The following is an 18051-nucleotide window of genomic DNA, read 5'->3' on the forward strand; positions in this document are numbered from 1 at the left end:
GCTTCTTGACTTGGAAATGTTTTCACTTGTTTCAAATTCTTAGAAGAATGTGAAAAATTTTAAAAAAATTTTATTTTAAAGCTTTCTTCCAGGCTTTCCAAGCATCTACATCAGTTTACATTTTTGCATGAAATTTACTAAGTTGCAAAAATAAATGCACAGCCTCTATTACAAAAAGACAAAAGGAAGGGAAGGAAGGTAATGAGCCTAGCACTACTAAGTGCTAAACACTTTACAAATATTATCTCCTTTGATCCTCACAACAACCATGAGAGGCAGGTGCTATTATTACCCCCATTTTATAGTTGAGGAAACGGAGGCTAAGCAACTAACCTGAGGGGCACATGGCTAATGTCTGAGATAGGCAAAAGAAAAATATTCCACGTGTGTCTAGAATAACATTTAACTTCCCAATCTTTAGATACAAAAATGCATCTCAGTCAAACATCACAAAAATATTTCTTCACTGAAAATGAACTCACATTCCCCCATAAAACAGGAAATTTTAGTAAACCCAACAGAAATATGCTTGTAATATTTTAAAATCATAATCATTAAACAGAGTCCTTAACCAGACTAATTTTTATTACAGCAGTTGTATTCTCAACATTAGGCTATAAATTTCCATGGAAACACTTAAAAAAGGTGTAGATTCCCAACGTTTGGAGAAAGCCATGGAGAAAAGGGAACATGCAGTAAGTACTCCCTCTGCTGGCCCTCTTCGGTCACTTTATACACACAAGGAAAAATGATGGAACAGGTTAGAGTAAAACAAATGAAAAATAGCCGATTTTTAACATTTGCAACACAACAGAACTTTTTTCTATCAAGGACATTTGGAGAAGGCGGAGAAACCCTGTCCCAGACATGAATGAATGACTTACCAGAATCAAATGGGAAATCTCGACTTTGCTGCTTTTATCCTATAAATACATGTGTATGTGTACATTTTTTCCCTTATCAAGCATAAAAAAGCTCACATTACAATTAGATGTTGAATTGAGCATTTCGGCAGCACAGTATGTGGAATGAAAGCAAACTTTTAATAAAGAGACCTGGGGGTTCAAGATTCTCTGTTCCCCCATGGTGCTGCTACAATCAAGAACAAGAGAAGAAAATATTTGGCATTAAGATCTGATAACCGATGGCACCCACAGCTGCTTCTCTGTCCTGTGACTTAGGTATTAGTTTGATCTCAGAACACTTGATGCCTATTTCTGCTGCTGCTGCTAAAGCTGTTTTGGTTGTCCCTTAAATAAAGGGAGCCCAATTAATTCTCCCATTCCTGAGAAAATCCCCAGGGCCTCCAGGCCTCTGGGTTGGAATCCACAGACTAGGATATTGGGTTGATTGCTTTGCTTATCTTGAAAAGCAGTATGGCATCCTAGTAAGTGTGCTGCCTGCAGAGGCAGAGGTGTGAGGTTTGAATCCCAGTTCTGGCACTTACTAACCCCACGACCCTGGCCAAATTACTTAACCTCTCTCAGCCTCAGTTTCCTCATCTGTAAACACAGGGATAATAACAACTTATATCATCCCCCTCAGAGGGTTGTTGTGGTGAACAGGCTTCAAAAACCTGCAGGGTTGTAGCAATGTGAGTTATCATTTTTCAAACAGCAGCATTCTGATCCTCAGAAATAACAAACCTGTATTTAAAAAATTATTTCCCTCTTTGACAGATAACCTTTTTGTCTAAATTCAGGATTGAAAAACAGCAAAATCACGTTTGTGGTAAGCACAACATTTCTAAGTTTCCCACTGACTTCCTATCTAGGAAGCTTAAAAGGTTAAATGCCACAGCTTTGACAGGGTCCTCCATTCCTTTATTTCATCATCTTCCTGTTCCCTTTAAAGAAGCATAAAAACAAGGGCAGATTGCCCCCAAAGATCCATAAACTCTTTGTGTCCGAATGAGCTGAGTGTAGGGGAATATAGCAAGCATCCTAAGGCCTTTTCACATATATACACTGAGCCTTCGCCAAAAGCTTGGATCAACAGGAGACAACGTAGGACAGTGGAAAGAGTACTGGCTCTGGAGACAGAGGACCTGAGTTCAAATCCTGTCTCTGAGGCTCATTATGTGTATAACCTTGGGCAAGTCACACTTCCCTTGGGACTCAATTTCCTCATCTGTAAAAGGGGGGTGGGTGTGGATGGTCAAAGCAGCCTGAGAGGCCCTTCTACCTCAAGCTCTGTGAGCCTGTAAATCCACCAGTATGATCACACAACTTCTCAGAGCCTCAGTCTGTCATTTAGAAAATGTGGATAATCCTTGTTCTTCTTATATATCAGGGTCATTCTGAGACAAGTGCTTTACGAACTAGAAGGATTATTGTTTTTGCTAAATATTTAGGAAATGTAATGGCCTTGTTGATATTACAAGACCTTTAAACACTGAGAAATCTAGCCTTTTCTGTTAGGGTTACTGGTATACCTATGGCCATCAAAACTCCAAAATCTAATGTTCAAAGGCTATATGTGCATTAATGTCACCTCAAGTGTGGTCATTTTCTAGCCTAGATTTAGGGTTTTTTCATATTGGCTTTGAATTTGGATGATACACACACACACACACACACACACACACAGACATATACACATATACATATACACACACACACATATTTATATAGATAGATAGATACAGATATAGATATCTGAATTCCAGGATTCAGAGCTGGGAGGGACTTTAGAGGTCCCTAAATAGTCTAACCCCTTCACTTGACCACTGTGGAAACTTGGGCCCAGAAAGGGGAAATAATTACAACGAGGTTAGTAAGTGGCAGAGCTGAGACTTGAACCCAGGCCTTCTGACTTCAAACCCAATGCTCTTTCCACTGCATTGAGATGAAATGTTCTGTGCTGAGAGTGTTCCCTATAAAGCCTGTGGGCTCAATGCTACTCAGTGACTTGGACTAAGTCTCCCCTTTTTTTACCTTTGCTCCTATTCCTCCTTCTGACCACTGACTAGCATGCTCGGGACAGCTGGCTGGATCAGTTGCAGTGTTTAGGGAATCGCCTTTCTCTATGTGAAGCAGCACACTCCATTTAGGAATCAAACCCTCCATAACATTCTCACTTAAAAAATGAGCCTCCAAGATCTTGGGAAATGATTCCATGTTGGTTAAGGAACTAGCTTAGAGACAAGAAACACATGATGGGATAAATGGGTGGAAAACTGTAAACTGTGGGGTTCCCCTCCCCAAACAGGATCAGTCTTATTTCACATTTCTGAAAATTACATAGAAGATAAGAGTACACAGTGAAACTTATCTTCCAAGGGGGAGATGCAGGACGTGTCAAGGACCAGAAAACCAGATCATATAACAAAAGATGGGACGACAAAAGATGGAATGTGGTACCAACACTGCTGCACACTAAATTGAAGTCTACAGAGAAACGATTGTGTCTAACGTCCCACCTAACAAGACAATTTTTAAAAAGTGATATGGTGACTCATTAGCTTTCCTCAGAAATATGCCCCTCCTCTTGCCTTCCCTACTTCTCTTAATGATGGGCATCACCATCCCACCAACAACCCTACTTGTGACCTCAGAGATCTCTTTGACTTCTCTGATTTCCTATATGAACAATCAATCACCAGGTCGTATTGATTCTACCCCCACAACATTATTACATCCATTTCCCCTTCCTCCTCTCTACTCACACTGCCACTGCCCTAATTCAGCCCCTGAACACCTCTTACCTTAACAGCCCCCTAACTGGTCTACCTGCTTCTAGACTTTCCTTCTCCAATTCCTCCTCCAAATTAATCTTTCTAATGCATTTCTCAGGTCACGTCACTATCCTGTCCAAACTCTTCAAACACTCTCCCTGCCCACCAAAAACAGGCCAAATATCAAAGGTTAACATTGAAGGCCCTCTATAATCAAGCAACACTTTCGATCAATTGATCAACATTTATTAAGCACCTACTATGTGCCAGGCATTGTAGTAAGTGCTGGAAATATGAAAGAAAGCAAAGACAGTCCCTGCTTTCAAGGGGAACTTGAATCTAACTATCCTTCTACCCTTGTCTCATACTACTCCCTTCTCATATAATCTCCTCTGTCTTAGACTTTCTTGCCTCTGTGCCTATACTGATGCCAGATCTCACTTGCAACTCCTCAGCGCCTCTGGTCTGCTGAAATCCCAAGGCTAAGAGACAGAAAGTAACTTGCCCAAGGTCATACAGCCAGTTATGAGCAGCTGTGATACACACCCAGGTTATCTGGCTCCAAGCACAATGCTATTTACACTTGGTGTTCACTTTCCCCCAATAATGGGTTTTTAACAAGTCTGCACATTTTGCCAGCAGGACTCAGCAAGGGTAGAATGAAGAATGACATTTCCTGCATCTCCTAAAACTGAGTGAGTGTTTGATGCACTTCAGAAATCCATGACTTCATCAATATGAGTCTTATAGCACACCGCTTGTTATGAGTTGCTATGGCTGAGCCAGCCCTCTGGGGATGAGCCTCTGCACACTTGTCTGGCTGGTACTCGGGCACAATAGGGCCCCCAGTCAAATTGGGGGGGAAGGGGACCTAGCAGGACCTGTACTTTCCCTGGCATACAAGGCCCATGGTCATCCCCACGACATGAGCAGACATCTGAGAAGTACTTTATTGAAGAGGTTTGACACAACTATCAAAACTACACCACTACACCATCCTGTCAGCTTTGAATACAAGAATATCTACATCTGAAGGCAAGGACTATTCATCTTTGTACCTGGAACAAGGCCTTGTATGCTGAAGAGACCTAAAAATGCCAATCATAGAATTTCCGAGGCAAAGACTATCTTGTCCCGTCTTTGCCTAAACAAGCATCTTTTCTACAACATCCCTTCCATGCCTTTGTCTGAAAACTTCCAACTGAAGGGACCTGAGACCTTCTGGTGCAGCCCACTACACCCATGGCTCTAATTGTTAGGAAGATGTTTTTTTTCTGACATCAAATCTGAACTCTCATCTATGCACCTTCTACCCCCTGCTTCTAGTTTTGCTCTCCTGGGCCAAGCAGGACAAATGCATTCCCTCTTCTTCATGACAGTCTTTCAGATATTTGAAGACAGCTCTCGTGTTCACCCTTCTCTTTCCTGGGCTAACCATCCTCAGTTACATCAACCAGTCCTTGTGTGGCAGAGGTTTAAGAGCCTTCATCTTCATCATTACACTTACTCTGAATACTTTCCAACTTATCATTATCTTTCCCAAAATAGGTTGAGGGGTGGGGGTAGGAAGACCTGATCACAATACCTCAAATATGGCAGGACAATCAATTCCTTAGTCTTAGACACTGCCTCTCTAATATAGCCTATTACAGCATTAGCCTTCCTGGTTGCCCTACCACACTGATGACTCATGTTGATCTGGCAGTCCAATAAGACACTGAGAACTTTTTAGATGAACTGATGTCTAGCCACACCTCCCCCATCTTATGCAAGTAAAATTATTTTTTTTTGAAGCTAGTTGGCATGGTGGATAGAATGTTAGACTTGGAATGAGGGAGACCTGAGTTGAAATTCTGTCTCAGCCATTAACTTCGCTGTGTGACCCTGTGTAAATTACTTAGCCTCACTCAACCTCAATTTCCTCATCTGCAAAATAAGGATATTGATAGCATCAACATCATAAGGTTGTTGTGTGGATCAAACAAGATAACACATGTAAAGTGCTTTGAGAGCCTTCAAGCACTCTGAAAACATTAGCTTTTATTATTTTTACGCTTCTCTTCCTTCAATTGCATCTTAACAGTTTGGGCCCAATGTTCTATCCTGTCTAGATCTTTTTTAATCATTATTATTATTATTATTATTCAGTGTGGTGGCTATCCCTCCAAGCTTTGTGTCACCTTGAAATCTGATAAGCATGCCATCATGCCTTTATCCCAATTACTGTTAAAAATGTCAAGTGGCACAAGGCCATCCATGGATTCCTGAAGCACACAGCTAGAGATCTGGTCCAAGTCAGCACTGCTCTTTGGTCCAGTCTCAACCAATTCCAAACCTACCCAAGTGGCTTCCCCTCTGGTCCACATCTCTCAGTTTGTACCCAAGAACTGCTTGAGGAATCTAAGTAAAGCAGTCACAGCATTCCCGTAGTCTCCCAAAGCCTAGTAACTCTTGTCAACAGATTAAATGAAATTAGTCTGACAGGACTTGTTATTGACAAAGCTATGCTGGTTCTTTGTAGTCATTGACCCCTTTTCTAGATATTCACCAGCTAACCCTTTGGTGCTGCACTCTATTGGTCAAGAATACAAGCTGAGCTCACTGGCCTAGAGTCTGGATAAATCCCTTTGTTGGATAAATCCCTTCCCCAGTCTGGGCTTCAGATTCTCCTTCGGTAAAATTTAGAGGCAAGACTAGATGATCAATTCAGGTCTCTTTCAGTGCTCCTGTTCTCTAAGAATGTGACGAATGAGCATCCAGAAAGAGAATTCACATCATATGTGTTAGGATAAAAGCCAAACTTAAACTAAAGCCCAGAGCAGAAGTAGGGGAACCCAGACATCAGGACAGCAGCATGCAGATCTTGCGGATTTGTCACAAGCATCAATACAAAAAGGTCTTGAGGCTGGGAGTGTGGAAATGCAAGAGTAATTCAAGTCTACTTGTATATCCCGTGACTGCTAAATGTATACACAGGTACAGATACACAGATACATAGGACACAACATAATCCACAACCATCTCATAGTCAGACATATGTGACTAGAAAAGATAACACGCTCCCAAACATTCACATTTCCCATCCTTAAATTCTGTATGAGCTATTCTCACCCTCCCCACCCTTAAAACTGGATCACTGTTTAGACTCAGCCTTGAGCAGTGAAATGAAATTTCCTAAGTTCTTATTACTGTCTGACAAAAGTTTCTAAGAGTAGGTCTTCTAGTTCTATCTATGCACTCTGAGAAAGTTAGAAGGACTGTTGGCCAAAGGATCACTGGGCCTGTCCACAAAGCTATACCAGTTTGGCAGGAGGTACCAGGGATTGTACTCCCTAGCACAGCTCTCAAAAGCCCAGGGTGCTCTCTATGGCACAAGAAAACAATGGAAAAGGAATTCAGTGGAGGTGGACCAGAAACAATTATTTAAAATGCAGCACCAAAAAATACATCAGAATTAGGTGTTTTTTAAAAAGAATCAACAAAACGTTTTAAAACACACAGAAGCAAACAAAAAAGTTCAGAAAGGAGACAGCACAATTTTGCCACTACTTTGTAATAGATGCTTTTTTAAAAAAAAACTGTACATAACTAAAGTCTGCAGTTTCTTCTATAGTTCTTTATATATTGAAACAGTGTTTGTTGATGATTATTAAGTTCCTGGTGTAAAAAAGAATTTTAAAAATACATCGTCTATTTGCCTTAACCTGCAAAAGCAATTTACTCAAGTTAGAAAAGAAACTGTGACCCAACATTCATAAGAACAGCTCAATTTTGAAAGATACCTAAAAAAAATGCTCGGCCTGTGCTTGAGGCTAAATTAAGGCCCCCAACACTCTAATGCCTGTCACCCTGGGCACAGGTCTCATGGAAGCTTCTTTCCTTTCAATTCAGTAAACATGTCCTGAGCGCCTACTGAGAGCAGGGGCCTGTGCCTGGTGCCTGGTGCCTGGGAGGCCCTCAAGTTTACATAAAACATGATGCCAGCCTATGAGAGGGATACACAAAAAGATAACATATCTGATATTATATGATAAATGGATCTGAGCAATATAAACAACAAATACACACTTGGTACAATGAACATAGTAGGTGCTTCATAAATGTACCTTAAACTGAACTGAACTCCTATTCAATCACAAAAGATCTTGGAGCTTCTAAAATCGGTTGACTCCATCCCATTGGAAACAAGGGAAAGAAGATCTGGAGTCCTATGTGACCTTGTGCAGATCGCTTCAGTTTCCTCATTTGTCAAACAAGGGGGTTGAGCTCCATGCCTGTTAAATCATCTTCTAGTTCTCAATGTATGATCCCATGATAAGGACAGCAGGACAAATGGACACCTCAGTGAAGCAATCTGAGAGTCACAAAATCGAAGGATGCCAGAGACAGAGAGAACCTTAGAGAACGTCTAGACCAACCTGCTCACTTTCATCAGTAAGAAAAGCAGGGAGGGGAATGGAGACACTCACTAGCTGTGTGACTCTGGGCAAGTCACCCATCCCCAATTGCCCTGCTAAAAAAAACGTTCCTCCAGGGAGTACAGGAAGCAGAGCTCCTTCAGCTACCCCACAGTGCTTCCAACTGTACAGTCTCCTCTAAATGTAGCTTTTCATTTGACAAGACCTCAAGGAGGCCTGGGTTCACCACCAAAGCAACAAGTGCCTCTTCTCTTTGGGACTGGCCAAAGGGGTGAGCTGTAAAGTCATCACACTAAAGGCATCAGGTGAAGAGGAAGGTTGAAAGGGAAGTGCCTTGACTCATCAGAACATTATAGATTTGTCAGTCTAAATGCCTCCTCGTGTTATCCAAAAAGCAAGAAAAGATGTGGAGTCCTGGTGAAACATGGGAGAAGGACTTGGAAGGGTTTTCCAGACCTCTTCCAGGGCTGTAATTCTAAAACAATGGTACTTTGAATCAATAAAACAGATGTTCTCCATAGGTCTCAGTACACTTCCCACTTTAGCCACTAAGAATTCTAATACTCACCATTTTCCTTTTTCGTCCTTCAGGTTCAATGTTCATTTCCTTATATTTTCCAATAGCAATTTCTAATTTCTTCTTAAGATCAATGGCACGTTTCAAACGTTCATCATGAATCCCTGCTCGAGTAAACAGCTGCAAGTCAAGGAATGACAATTACTGGGGTTTTAAATCAGCACTAGGCCAAATCATTTCAAAATGCACTTGCTGCTTCTTTCTGTAGCTTCTTCCTTATTGTAAATTTTTCTTTTCTATTGTGTATTTTTCTTTCATCTGGTTTTCCACAAAGAAAAGTCCTGATAGAAACAGTTACAGATGGCAGCGTTAGGACCATGCAAGCTTCCATCAGTCTTTTTCTGTCCCAGTACGTGTTCAAGAATAAGGAAGAAGAAATGATATTTACATTTATGTAGTGCATTAAGGTTTACAAAACCCTTTCTTCAATGACCCCGTAAAGTGAGCAGAACAAGTTTTATTGGCCCCTCTTTACAGACATTGGAAACTAAGGCTCTGACTTGCCTGTAGTCACAGAGTGAATAAGTGAGGCAGAATTCAAACGCAGGTCTTTCGACTTCAAGGCCAATGCTTGGATCACTGTGCCATACTTTCTCATAACACTTCTTCCATATTTCTATATCATCTTTCAAGTTTCCTCATGTTTTCCATTTACTAATTTTATAGTTTCATCTGAGTCTCACAAAACCTTTGTTACTGCCAATGTTTGGACTTGCCTTAAGGCCACAGCTATGTAACAACTGACAATCCGTGATGCCATCTGATAAGGGTCTTAAGATTTTATGTCAACCAAGGTTTAAAGAATTTAAAATACAAGGAAGAGTAATGCACCAAGATGTGGTGTCACCCAGCTCTTATAAACAGTTAAGAGCCTTACTATGTGCCAGGCTCTGTGCTAAGCATTATTCCTACCTGAATCCATGAATGAACAGAGGGCAGGAACTTATTTTTAATGAGCTTAAGTCCATCCATGGCACTGTTGACCACAGCTCTGTTATCTTCATTCTCATGTACTTGCAAATCTGTCAAAAATAAAACATATCAAGGGCAGTAAGCAAGAGCACACAGCAGGTTTTTTAAGCTCCTGAAATGATGCATGATTATTTATGCATTAGAGGCAGTTATGGGAGTCCGAGATTTACTCAAAGTAAGGTTGGCTCACCTGAGAGGCACTAGGGAACTCAAAACTAAGCTGGAACTCTCCTAAAGTCCTTTGATAAGCAAAATGCACTCATTTGACAGTAACTTTGTAGTGAAAGTTTGAGAGCTGGGGGAAACTCTCAGGCTGGAACTCCACAATTCCTGGCATTTCTCCATGTAAGTTGGAGGACAAAGATGGACAAGCACAAAGGTCAGTTCCCAAAGTAAAAATCCTGGTCATTTTAGTCATAACTTTATGGGCACAGCAGAAAGCTGTATCTCTCTTTGAAAAATCCTCTCCACACACCATTCATTTGAACAGTTGTTTTGCTCATGACTGTTGTAGTTTAATTTACAGAAATAAATAATGTTGACCAAGACAAACTCCAGTTTATCTAGAATCCCAACAAGAAGAAAGAGGCTCCATAAATGGAAACTTTTCTTTGAGGCTAAACAATACAAACGAATTGATACTCACAATGATGATTGCTAGGCATACAAGATCCTGGTCAAAGAAAAAAAGACTAAGTCATGTTCAGTACAACTTTAGGGCAAAGTGAATTTTCGAGTATTCCAGTTCTTTGATAACTGGTAATCACAGTGTCCTAGCTCTGCTATTTACTAGCTGTGTGACATTGGAGGAATCATCTGCTTTCCTGGGGCTTCAGTTCCCTCCTCTGAAAACTAAAGGCTCAAGAGAACTGGAAACAAAATAGATGCCCAAAGTGAGTGAAAAGATCTTGGTTCAAATCCCTCTTCTGAACCTAAAAATCTGTGTGACCCTGATCAAGTCACTCAACTTCCCCGGACCTCAGTTTCCTCATTTGTAAAATCCAAGGGTTGGGCTCAATGGCCTCTGAGGTCCCTCCTAGCTCCAGATCTATGATCCTAGGAAACTGGAGCACATGACCATAAATGGATTACTTTGCAGTAAGAAACAAGAATTATCAGGGATTCAGAGAAACATGGGAATGTCCATATGAGCAAATGCAGGGTGAAATAAGAACCAACCTTGCAGAGTTACGGGAAGAATCGAAGGAGATGCCATGGAAGCACTTTACAAAGACTGGCTTATTATTACTGGGAATATCACATTACCGATTACAGGGAGAAGGCCATTATCAAACCAAAGGAATTGTAACGGTAGACTTCTGGGCACTATACCACCTGAGCAGGAGGGAGATCTGCAGGCAAAGAAGCTTTCCTCCTTCCATGCATCCATGAAAGCTCTTTTGCTTCTGTGATGTGCTAGGAAAGTAATCTCTGCTCTCCTCTCTTTGGGGCTTATCAGAACATATATACCTTGAACTCTCCCATTGGCCTTGCTGTTCCAGGAAGTCAAAGGCTTTGTAAATGTTTTCTGGATAGCCTTGCAGTCTTATTGTGAGACAGGTATGAGATCAGGAAGTATCTCAACTTGGTAGATGGGAAGAACTTAACTGATGGAGTGACTTGTTCAAGGTGATACAAGCTATTAAAAGGCCCTGCCTGCAGTGAACCCAGATACCCTGGCTTCTAGGCCAGGGCCCTTTCTCTCACCCTGCGTGACCTCACCGTGACTGTGGGGTATAGGGATGGCTGGGAGTGTTTCCTCTTTTGCTGTGTTTACCATTGCCTCTCATCCCACACAACATTGACAGAGGCCATGTATGGTGGCTCTGCTCTGAGCAGTGCTGGTGTGTCACTAAGACTCTAGCGAGCATAATGAAATATTAGGCAGAGTGAGTCCTTACACTCTCTGTAGTACGGTAGGTGCATGACAAGAGAACAACTGACATGGCTGACAAGCAGTTCAGAGGACAAATAAAAGTTTAAAGGAAAACTTGATTGCATCCTACAAATCTTAGCCACAGCATAAATATTAAAAAGAGGTAGGTATTCAATAGTGAAGGCCCTGAAGCCTGACTTTGATTCATGGTTAACAAAAAATATAAAGGAGATAACAGAAAACCAAAGGACAGGAATTCAAGGAAAAGCCTGGGCGAGCAAGCTTATAGCCACTGTGAGATAGAAATATCCATTTTCAATAAAGATCATGCCACTCCAGACCAAAAAAAATTTTATTAAAAAAAATTCTCAAGTGGTCTCTCCAATGAACAACTTGTGGTATGACGGAAAGAAAACTAAACTTGAAATTAGCAAACCCTGATTCAAATTCTCCCTCCAATACTAAACTAGACACAGGATCACAGGCAAATTATTTAACCTCCCTGAGTCTCATTTCAATAAAATTAACAGTGAGCATTTATCAAGTGCCTACTATGCACAAGGTGTTATACTAGGGCCTGAAGAGACAAAGGTAAAAATAGACAGTTGCAGCCGTCTGGCAGCTTCATTTCTACTAAGACGATAAGACATAGATAAAGACAAGGAAACACAAGGTAATCTAAGGGAGAGGAGAACCCTAACAAGTCGGAGGAAGAAGGGGTTTGAGGAGGATTCCTGGACAAGGTGGGACCTGAGTTTCACTTTGCAGGTAGATAAGGATTGTGAGAGGCAGAGGTGAGGAGGGGCATTTCAGCATGGGGGACAGCTTGTACAAATACACAGAGGCAGGGGATGTCATGCCAAACCTATGGAAAAGCTAATAATAGTCCAGTTTGGCTGGGATGTCAACATATTACAGAATAAACTAAAAATGAATAATAAATATTCACACTAGCTACTTCATAAGATTGTTGTTAGGAAAGCACACTATATGCCATAAAGCTACAGAAATGAGGGCTGTTTTTACCTGTGGGGATTTCTAAGTTCAGAGAGTATTTATGTGAGCCAAGACCATGGCTTCTTATAAAGTCCTCCCCATCACCATCATCATCATCATCATCATCATCATCATCATCATCGTCATCATCATCATCGTCATTATTGTAGTCGTCCTCCTCCTCCTCCTCCTCCTCATCATCAGAATCATCTTCATCTTCATGTTCCCTGTGATTCACCTCCTTTGGCTCTGGAGGTCTCGACCGCACTGGCCAATCTCTGTTTCCAACCTCTTTCAGGCAGAGAGCTGGAGGAAGTAAGTCTTTGCTGCAACAAGGCTGCTCCTGGTCATCAGGCCTCAAGCCAGATGCTGGGCTTGCGATTGCACCATTCAAGGCCCCCGCCAAGGCTTCTCTCTCTGCTATAGAAACCCCAGCTGCCACTGCTTCTACCTCCATATCTCTCATGGTAAAATCAAAGGGCATTAAGAGTCTGAAGCAATTCTCCACCTCTGTTAGGCACATTTCAATTTCTTCAGACATTTCTGCCAAAAGACAGGGGAGGCATTTTTAGTGCTGCTGGATGGATTAGTAAACACCAAAATCTCAAAAGCAAATCCATACGTAGAGCCTCAGCCCCTCCCTTAGGAGGGAGATGGCAAACTCTCCTATATCTGCCAAACAATGCTCCTATATCTGCCAGAGGAAAGGTTTACTTTTCAGCACCAAATAAGATGGGCTATGATGGGCTGTAAAAGTGTTCTATGTTCACAATCACATTCACATATTCTCTTCTCTCTCTCTCTCTCTGTCTCCATCTCTCTCCCCCTCCCTCTCCCTTAAACACACACACACACACACTCTAAAAACAACCTCTCCCACAGTGTATTCTACTCAAACCCTCAGTGTGTTTATCAATGATGGCTTTTTAATTGCTTAATAAACCATAAAGAACAACAGATGGATCTGCAAGGTTGTTCTCAGAGATGACACTGGGTAATGATGCTGCAGTTCCTAAAACGTATGTTGTTCTGGCAGGCCATTGGTCGATCTATGAATACCAAGTGAGACGTTAGGGCACAAATAGCTTTGGTAAAGTTCGCCTTCGGCTTAGAATTATTAAGGGACACTGAATTCCCAATCCCAAGCTGACTTTTTACTTACCTGAGAAAAGAATAAAGGTCCTATGAATTATTCAACACTCTCATCTGCTTCCTTACTAGTTCTCCTTCCTGCCACTTTTCTTTCTGTAATTGGCCAGTTACTCCAAGTGAAGAAATCACTCCCTGGGAAGGCGGGAGCGAGGGAGGGACGCTCTCTGATGCTTTGGGGTTATTAGAACTTTTATCTAGTGCATTGGTTTCTAATTGGCTAAATGATCCCTTGGTCAGTGTTTCTCAAAGTGGGGCCTCTGGGCAACAAGATCCCCTGAGGGGTTCTCCAGGTAATTTTCAGATAATCAAAATGCAAGGGCAGATCATACTGTCACCTAGGTGAGGATTTCAAACAGCATGGAGAAAATAGCTTTATTTAGGAAACTCACCAACCAAGGCCATGGTCAGCTCAAATAAAATGCTATCTCCAAGTTTTAATTCTGAACCCAAGTCAAAAAAGGAAGGGGACAGTGTGAAAAGGGAGGTCTCATAGAATCACAGAATTACAAAGGTCTTTAGAGGGCATCTAAGTCCAAACTCTGCTTGAGTAGGTATCCCCTCTACAAATTCCCCAAATGAGTCCTCACTTAGCTTTCACTTGGAGGCCCCTAATGATACAGAATTCACAATCTCCTAAGGCAGATCATTCCACTTTTGGACAGTTCTAAATGTTAGAAAGTTCATCAGACTGAGCCTAATTCTGCCACTCTATCCTTCGAAATAAAGAATAACAAGGTCTAGTCCTCATTCAAATACTTAAAAAGCAGTAACAGTTAACTTCCTACACCCAAGTTTTCTCTTCCCTAATTCCTCTTCCCTAATTCCTTCATCCCCAATTCTTCCAACTTATCCCCTCACCCCATAGTCTCCTGTCCCTTCACTATCTTAGTCATCCTCCTCTCGAGCCGCTCCAGGTTTTCAATGCCTTTCCAAAAACACATTCCCCAGAGCCAAACACAAGAGTCCAGGGGTGGTCTGATCAGGACAAAGGAACAACAGGACTACCAGCCCTAACCCCAGTTCTGGGTACTACAGAAAACTTTCTTAAAGGAGACAACCATGACATTTCTGTCTTGTTCCCTCTCCCTCTTCCCCAGACTCCATTCGCCAACCTCTCTAGGCACCTTCCTGACATTTTCTCATGAAATGTAAACTCTGTACTGGTCAACAACGAAGCAGACCAAAGGATACATCACCTAGAAGAAATTCTTTGGCGGACAGGAGTAGACAGGATAGAGAGCTCAGAAATTCTGGCCATCAATGATCCAGAGACCACAATCTGAGCCCCCAGAGCAGGGCTTCTTACCCTTGGAACCACAGCCCCACCCCTCCAGGGCCCATGGACAGATTTCAAGGGATTCAGGAACTTGAACAGGAAAAAAAAATTACATTTTTATTTTCACTAACCTCTATTTAAAATTTAGCACCCCCTTCAATTACGAATTTTTTTTTAAATCTTCTGAGAAGGGGTTCATAGGTTTCACTAGTCTGCCGGAGGTATCCATTACACACAAAAAGGTCAAGAACCCCTATCCTAGGACAGCCTTCCTTAGGAGCAAGGATGGAGCAAGGCCACTAGATGGCGGAGGAGAGGCATTAAAATATCTCGTTACCGTTGCTTTAGAAATTGCTGAGCCATCAGCACACAGTTTGGCTTTCTTTAAGACTTCATTACAGAATAGCAAATATAAGCACAACAATGTATTTATTATCATTAGTATCATTAAATAATGTACATGTGCATCCTTCAAAGATCTGTTCTGAAAAGCAATGCAGATGTGATTATCAGAATAAGCATCACTCTAGTACCTCCTATGTCCCAGGTACTGTGCTAAGCCCTTCACAAATATTATTTCATTTGATCCTCACAACAACCATGGGAGAAAGGGCCTGTTATTATTTCCCTTTTACAGTTGAGGAAAATGAGGCAAACAGGAGTAAATGACTTGCCCAAGGTCACACAGCTAGTATCTGAGGCTGAATTTAAACTCAGGTCTTCCTGCCCCAAGGGCCAGTGCTCCATTGACTGAGCCACCTAGCTGCCTGTTTTAGGAGCAACCTCTCGGGGCAGCTAGGTGGTACAGTAGATAGAGCACTGGCCCTGGAGTCAGGAGGACCTAAGTTCAAATCCAGTCTCAGACCAGACATTTAACACTTACTAGCTGTGTTACCCTAGGCAAGTCACTTAACTCCAATTGCCTCACCCACACAACAACAAAGGAGCAACCTCTCCCTCTCAGAACCTCCAGAGCCACACTTTCCCTTACCTGTCCCAGGCCAGGTCCTATATCCTGCCTTTGGTTGAAATTGGTGTTACTTATGTCAGGAACCAGCTTGAAGTCCTCAACGCAAAGACCCAAGTTCTATGAGGGTAAACAGTGGGCACTGGGGGGAATACCACATTCTGCACTAATATCATCAGTAACTTCACTTATGCTTGAAGGAGCCAACCACTAGCTCACCCAGCTAATGTACTTGACTCAATATTCAGTACTTTATTCAATGACCTGATAAAAGAAGCCAAGCTTAAGAACTGATCCCATTTAACAGGCAAGGAAACCGAGGGTCAGAGAGGATCAGAGCCAAGCCGGAGGTCACACAGCCAGTGAGGGACTTCATTCCATGCTGTAATAGGTACATCATGGGCACTTTATAAATAGATACTTCTTGAACATGGCTATCAGGACTTGCCTTCCATTTCTTTTTCCATTCTTTTGGCCCTTTCCTTATAGATGCTGTCTAATCGTTTTTGTTTCTCTTCATCTCTTTTTCTTTCAGCCAAAGTCCTGGCGCTAACATCTTGAAAATCCACCTGAGAAATTAAAAATAAATATTAGGCCTGTCTGTGAGAAATATCAAAGAGTTTCAAATGTAGAAAAAAAAGTTATCTGCTACAAAGAAGCTTGGAGATCAAAAACAAGAGTGTGCATTTAGGTACAGCCCTTTTTTGTTAGCTGTCTAGTAGCACTTCCACACTCATTAACTTCCCATCTTCACAACAGCCCTGGGAGGTAGAGCCAATGAAAGTACTACTCAACCCATTTCACAGATGGGGAAAATGAGGCTCAGACTTGCCTGGGCTGATATGACTAATAAGTAATAGAGACAGCCATTAAACTCAGGATTCTTTCCCCTCTCCCATACTGTCCAGAATGTTTGTAGCTTCGAACTTAAGACCAATACATTATAAATCTATTAGAAATATACAATAATTCTGGGGGTTTACTACTGATAACAAAGTATGCAGCTACTTTAAAAAAGAAAAAAATTAAAAGCACCAAAAAATGAGAAAGCTAACGGCACTGGGATAGGGATAGTCTCCTCGACAATGATTTGGGAAATAAGAGGTCAGTCAGTTGCCTAGGAAGACAGACGGGGCTAAAGAATGTAGGCTGGCAAGGCTCAGGTGAGAGGCTCTGCCCCACCGAAAAAGAATCAAAGGTGCCACTCTTAAAAGAGGCCAGCACCTTATGAAGGGAAGAGCACCAGATCCGGACTCTGAAGACCCAGGTTCAAGTTTGTGCTTCGGTCACATCACCCAGGTCTGTGGCCTAGACCTCAAATACCAAGGCCTGAAACACGAGACTTTTGTGGACACACAAAACTAAGGGAAGCAGACCAAGAAAGCCACCTGGTTTGAGGGGGAAAGTCCCTTCCCTAAGCTCCATGGCTTAGCCTAGCTGAGGCTTTGCACAGCTCCCCTACCTGTCCTTCTTCCAACACAGCCACTTCTACAGCCACAAGGTCAGGTCAGCTTCGGAAGCACCAAGCCAGAGGTATAGGCTCTCCATACTCTTATATGGTAGGTACAGAGCGGGGAAACCGGTTGGTACCCTCACTAGGGTACCAGGGACAGCAGCTGCTGCCTTCCTGCTCACACAATTCAACTTTCTATTTCCCTCACACGGTAGTAATACATGCCACAGAACGATTTAAAACAGATCAAGGAATTTTTGATTGAGACTAAAGAAAAGGCTCCCATAGAATGTCAGCCTTCTGATTACTTTGTTTTAGTATTACCTTCACATAGTATACAAGACTAGGGGCTCTCCATGTCTTCTCATGGATCCCAAAGAGTTGACTATCTGCTGTACCCTAAGGACTACTGGGCCTTTCCAACTCCCCTGCAGCTGAAACCTCCTCTCCCCAGGGTCTCCTCCTACCAGAGTGTGAGCTCCCTGAGGTCAGGGGCTGTCTTGAGTTTCTGTTTTTAACCAAGAGCTTAGCCCAGTGTTTGACACATAGTTACCACTTAATAAATGCTTCTTCATTCAGTCAGTCATTAAGACTTTTTTTTTTAATCCAAGCTTTGACCAGAAGGAGCCACTTAACTTGATTTTACTAACAAACACAGGAAGTTCCAGGTGGGTGGCAGGAGCTGCCA

General features: G+C 42.1%; 1 protein-coding gene across 1 annotated transcript in view; it reads right to left on the bottom strand.

The window, feature by feature from the left end:
• Positions 1 to 18051, bottom strand: part of UVSSA (UV stimulated scaffold protein A) — a 101895-nt gene that overhangs the window by 68198 nt on the left and 15646 nt on the right. Inside the window, exons 4-7 of the mRNA XM_020992249.2 lie at positions 16359 to 16479; positions 12546 to 13058; positions 9584 to 9693; positions 8663 to 8791 (exon numbers count right to left, since the gene is read on the bottom strand). Of these exons, the coding sequence (XP_020847908.1) occupies positions 8663 to 8791; positions 9584 to 9693; positions 12546 to 13058; positions 16359 to 16479 (873 nt within the window). The remainder of the gene's footprint in view (positions 1 to 8662; positions 8792 to 9583; positions 9694 to 12545; positions 13059 to 16358; positions 16480 to 18051) is intronic.

Source organism: Phascolarctos cinereus, unplaced genomic scaffold, assembly GCF_003287225.1.
Source record: "Phascolarctos cinereus isolate Bilbo 61053 unplaced genomic scaffold, phaCin_HiC Scaffold_9;HRSCAF=440, whole genome shotgun sequence".
In the NCBI taxonomy this organism is placed as follows: Eukaryota; Metazoa; Chordata; class Mammalia; order Diprotodontia; family Phascolarctidae; genus Phascolarctos; species Phascolarctos cinereus.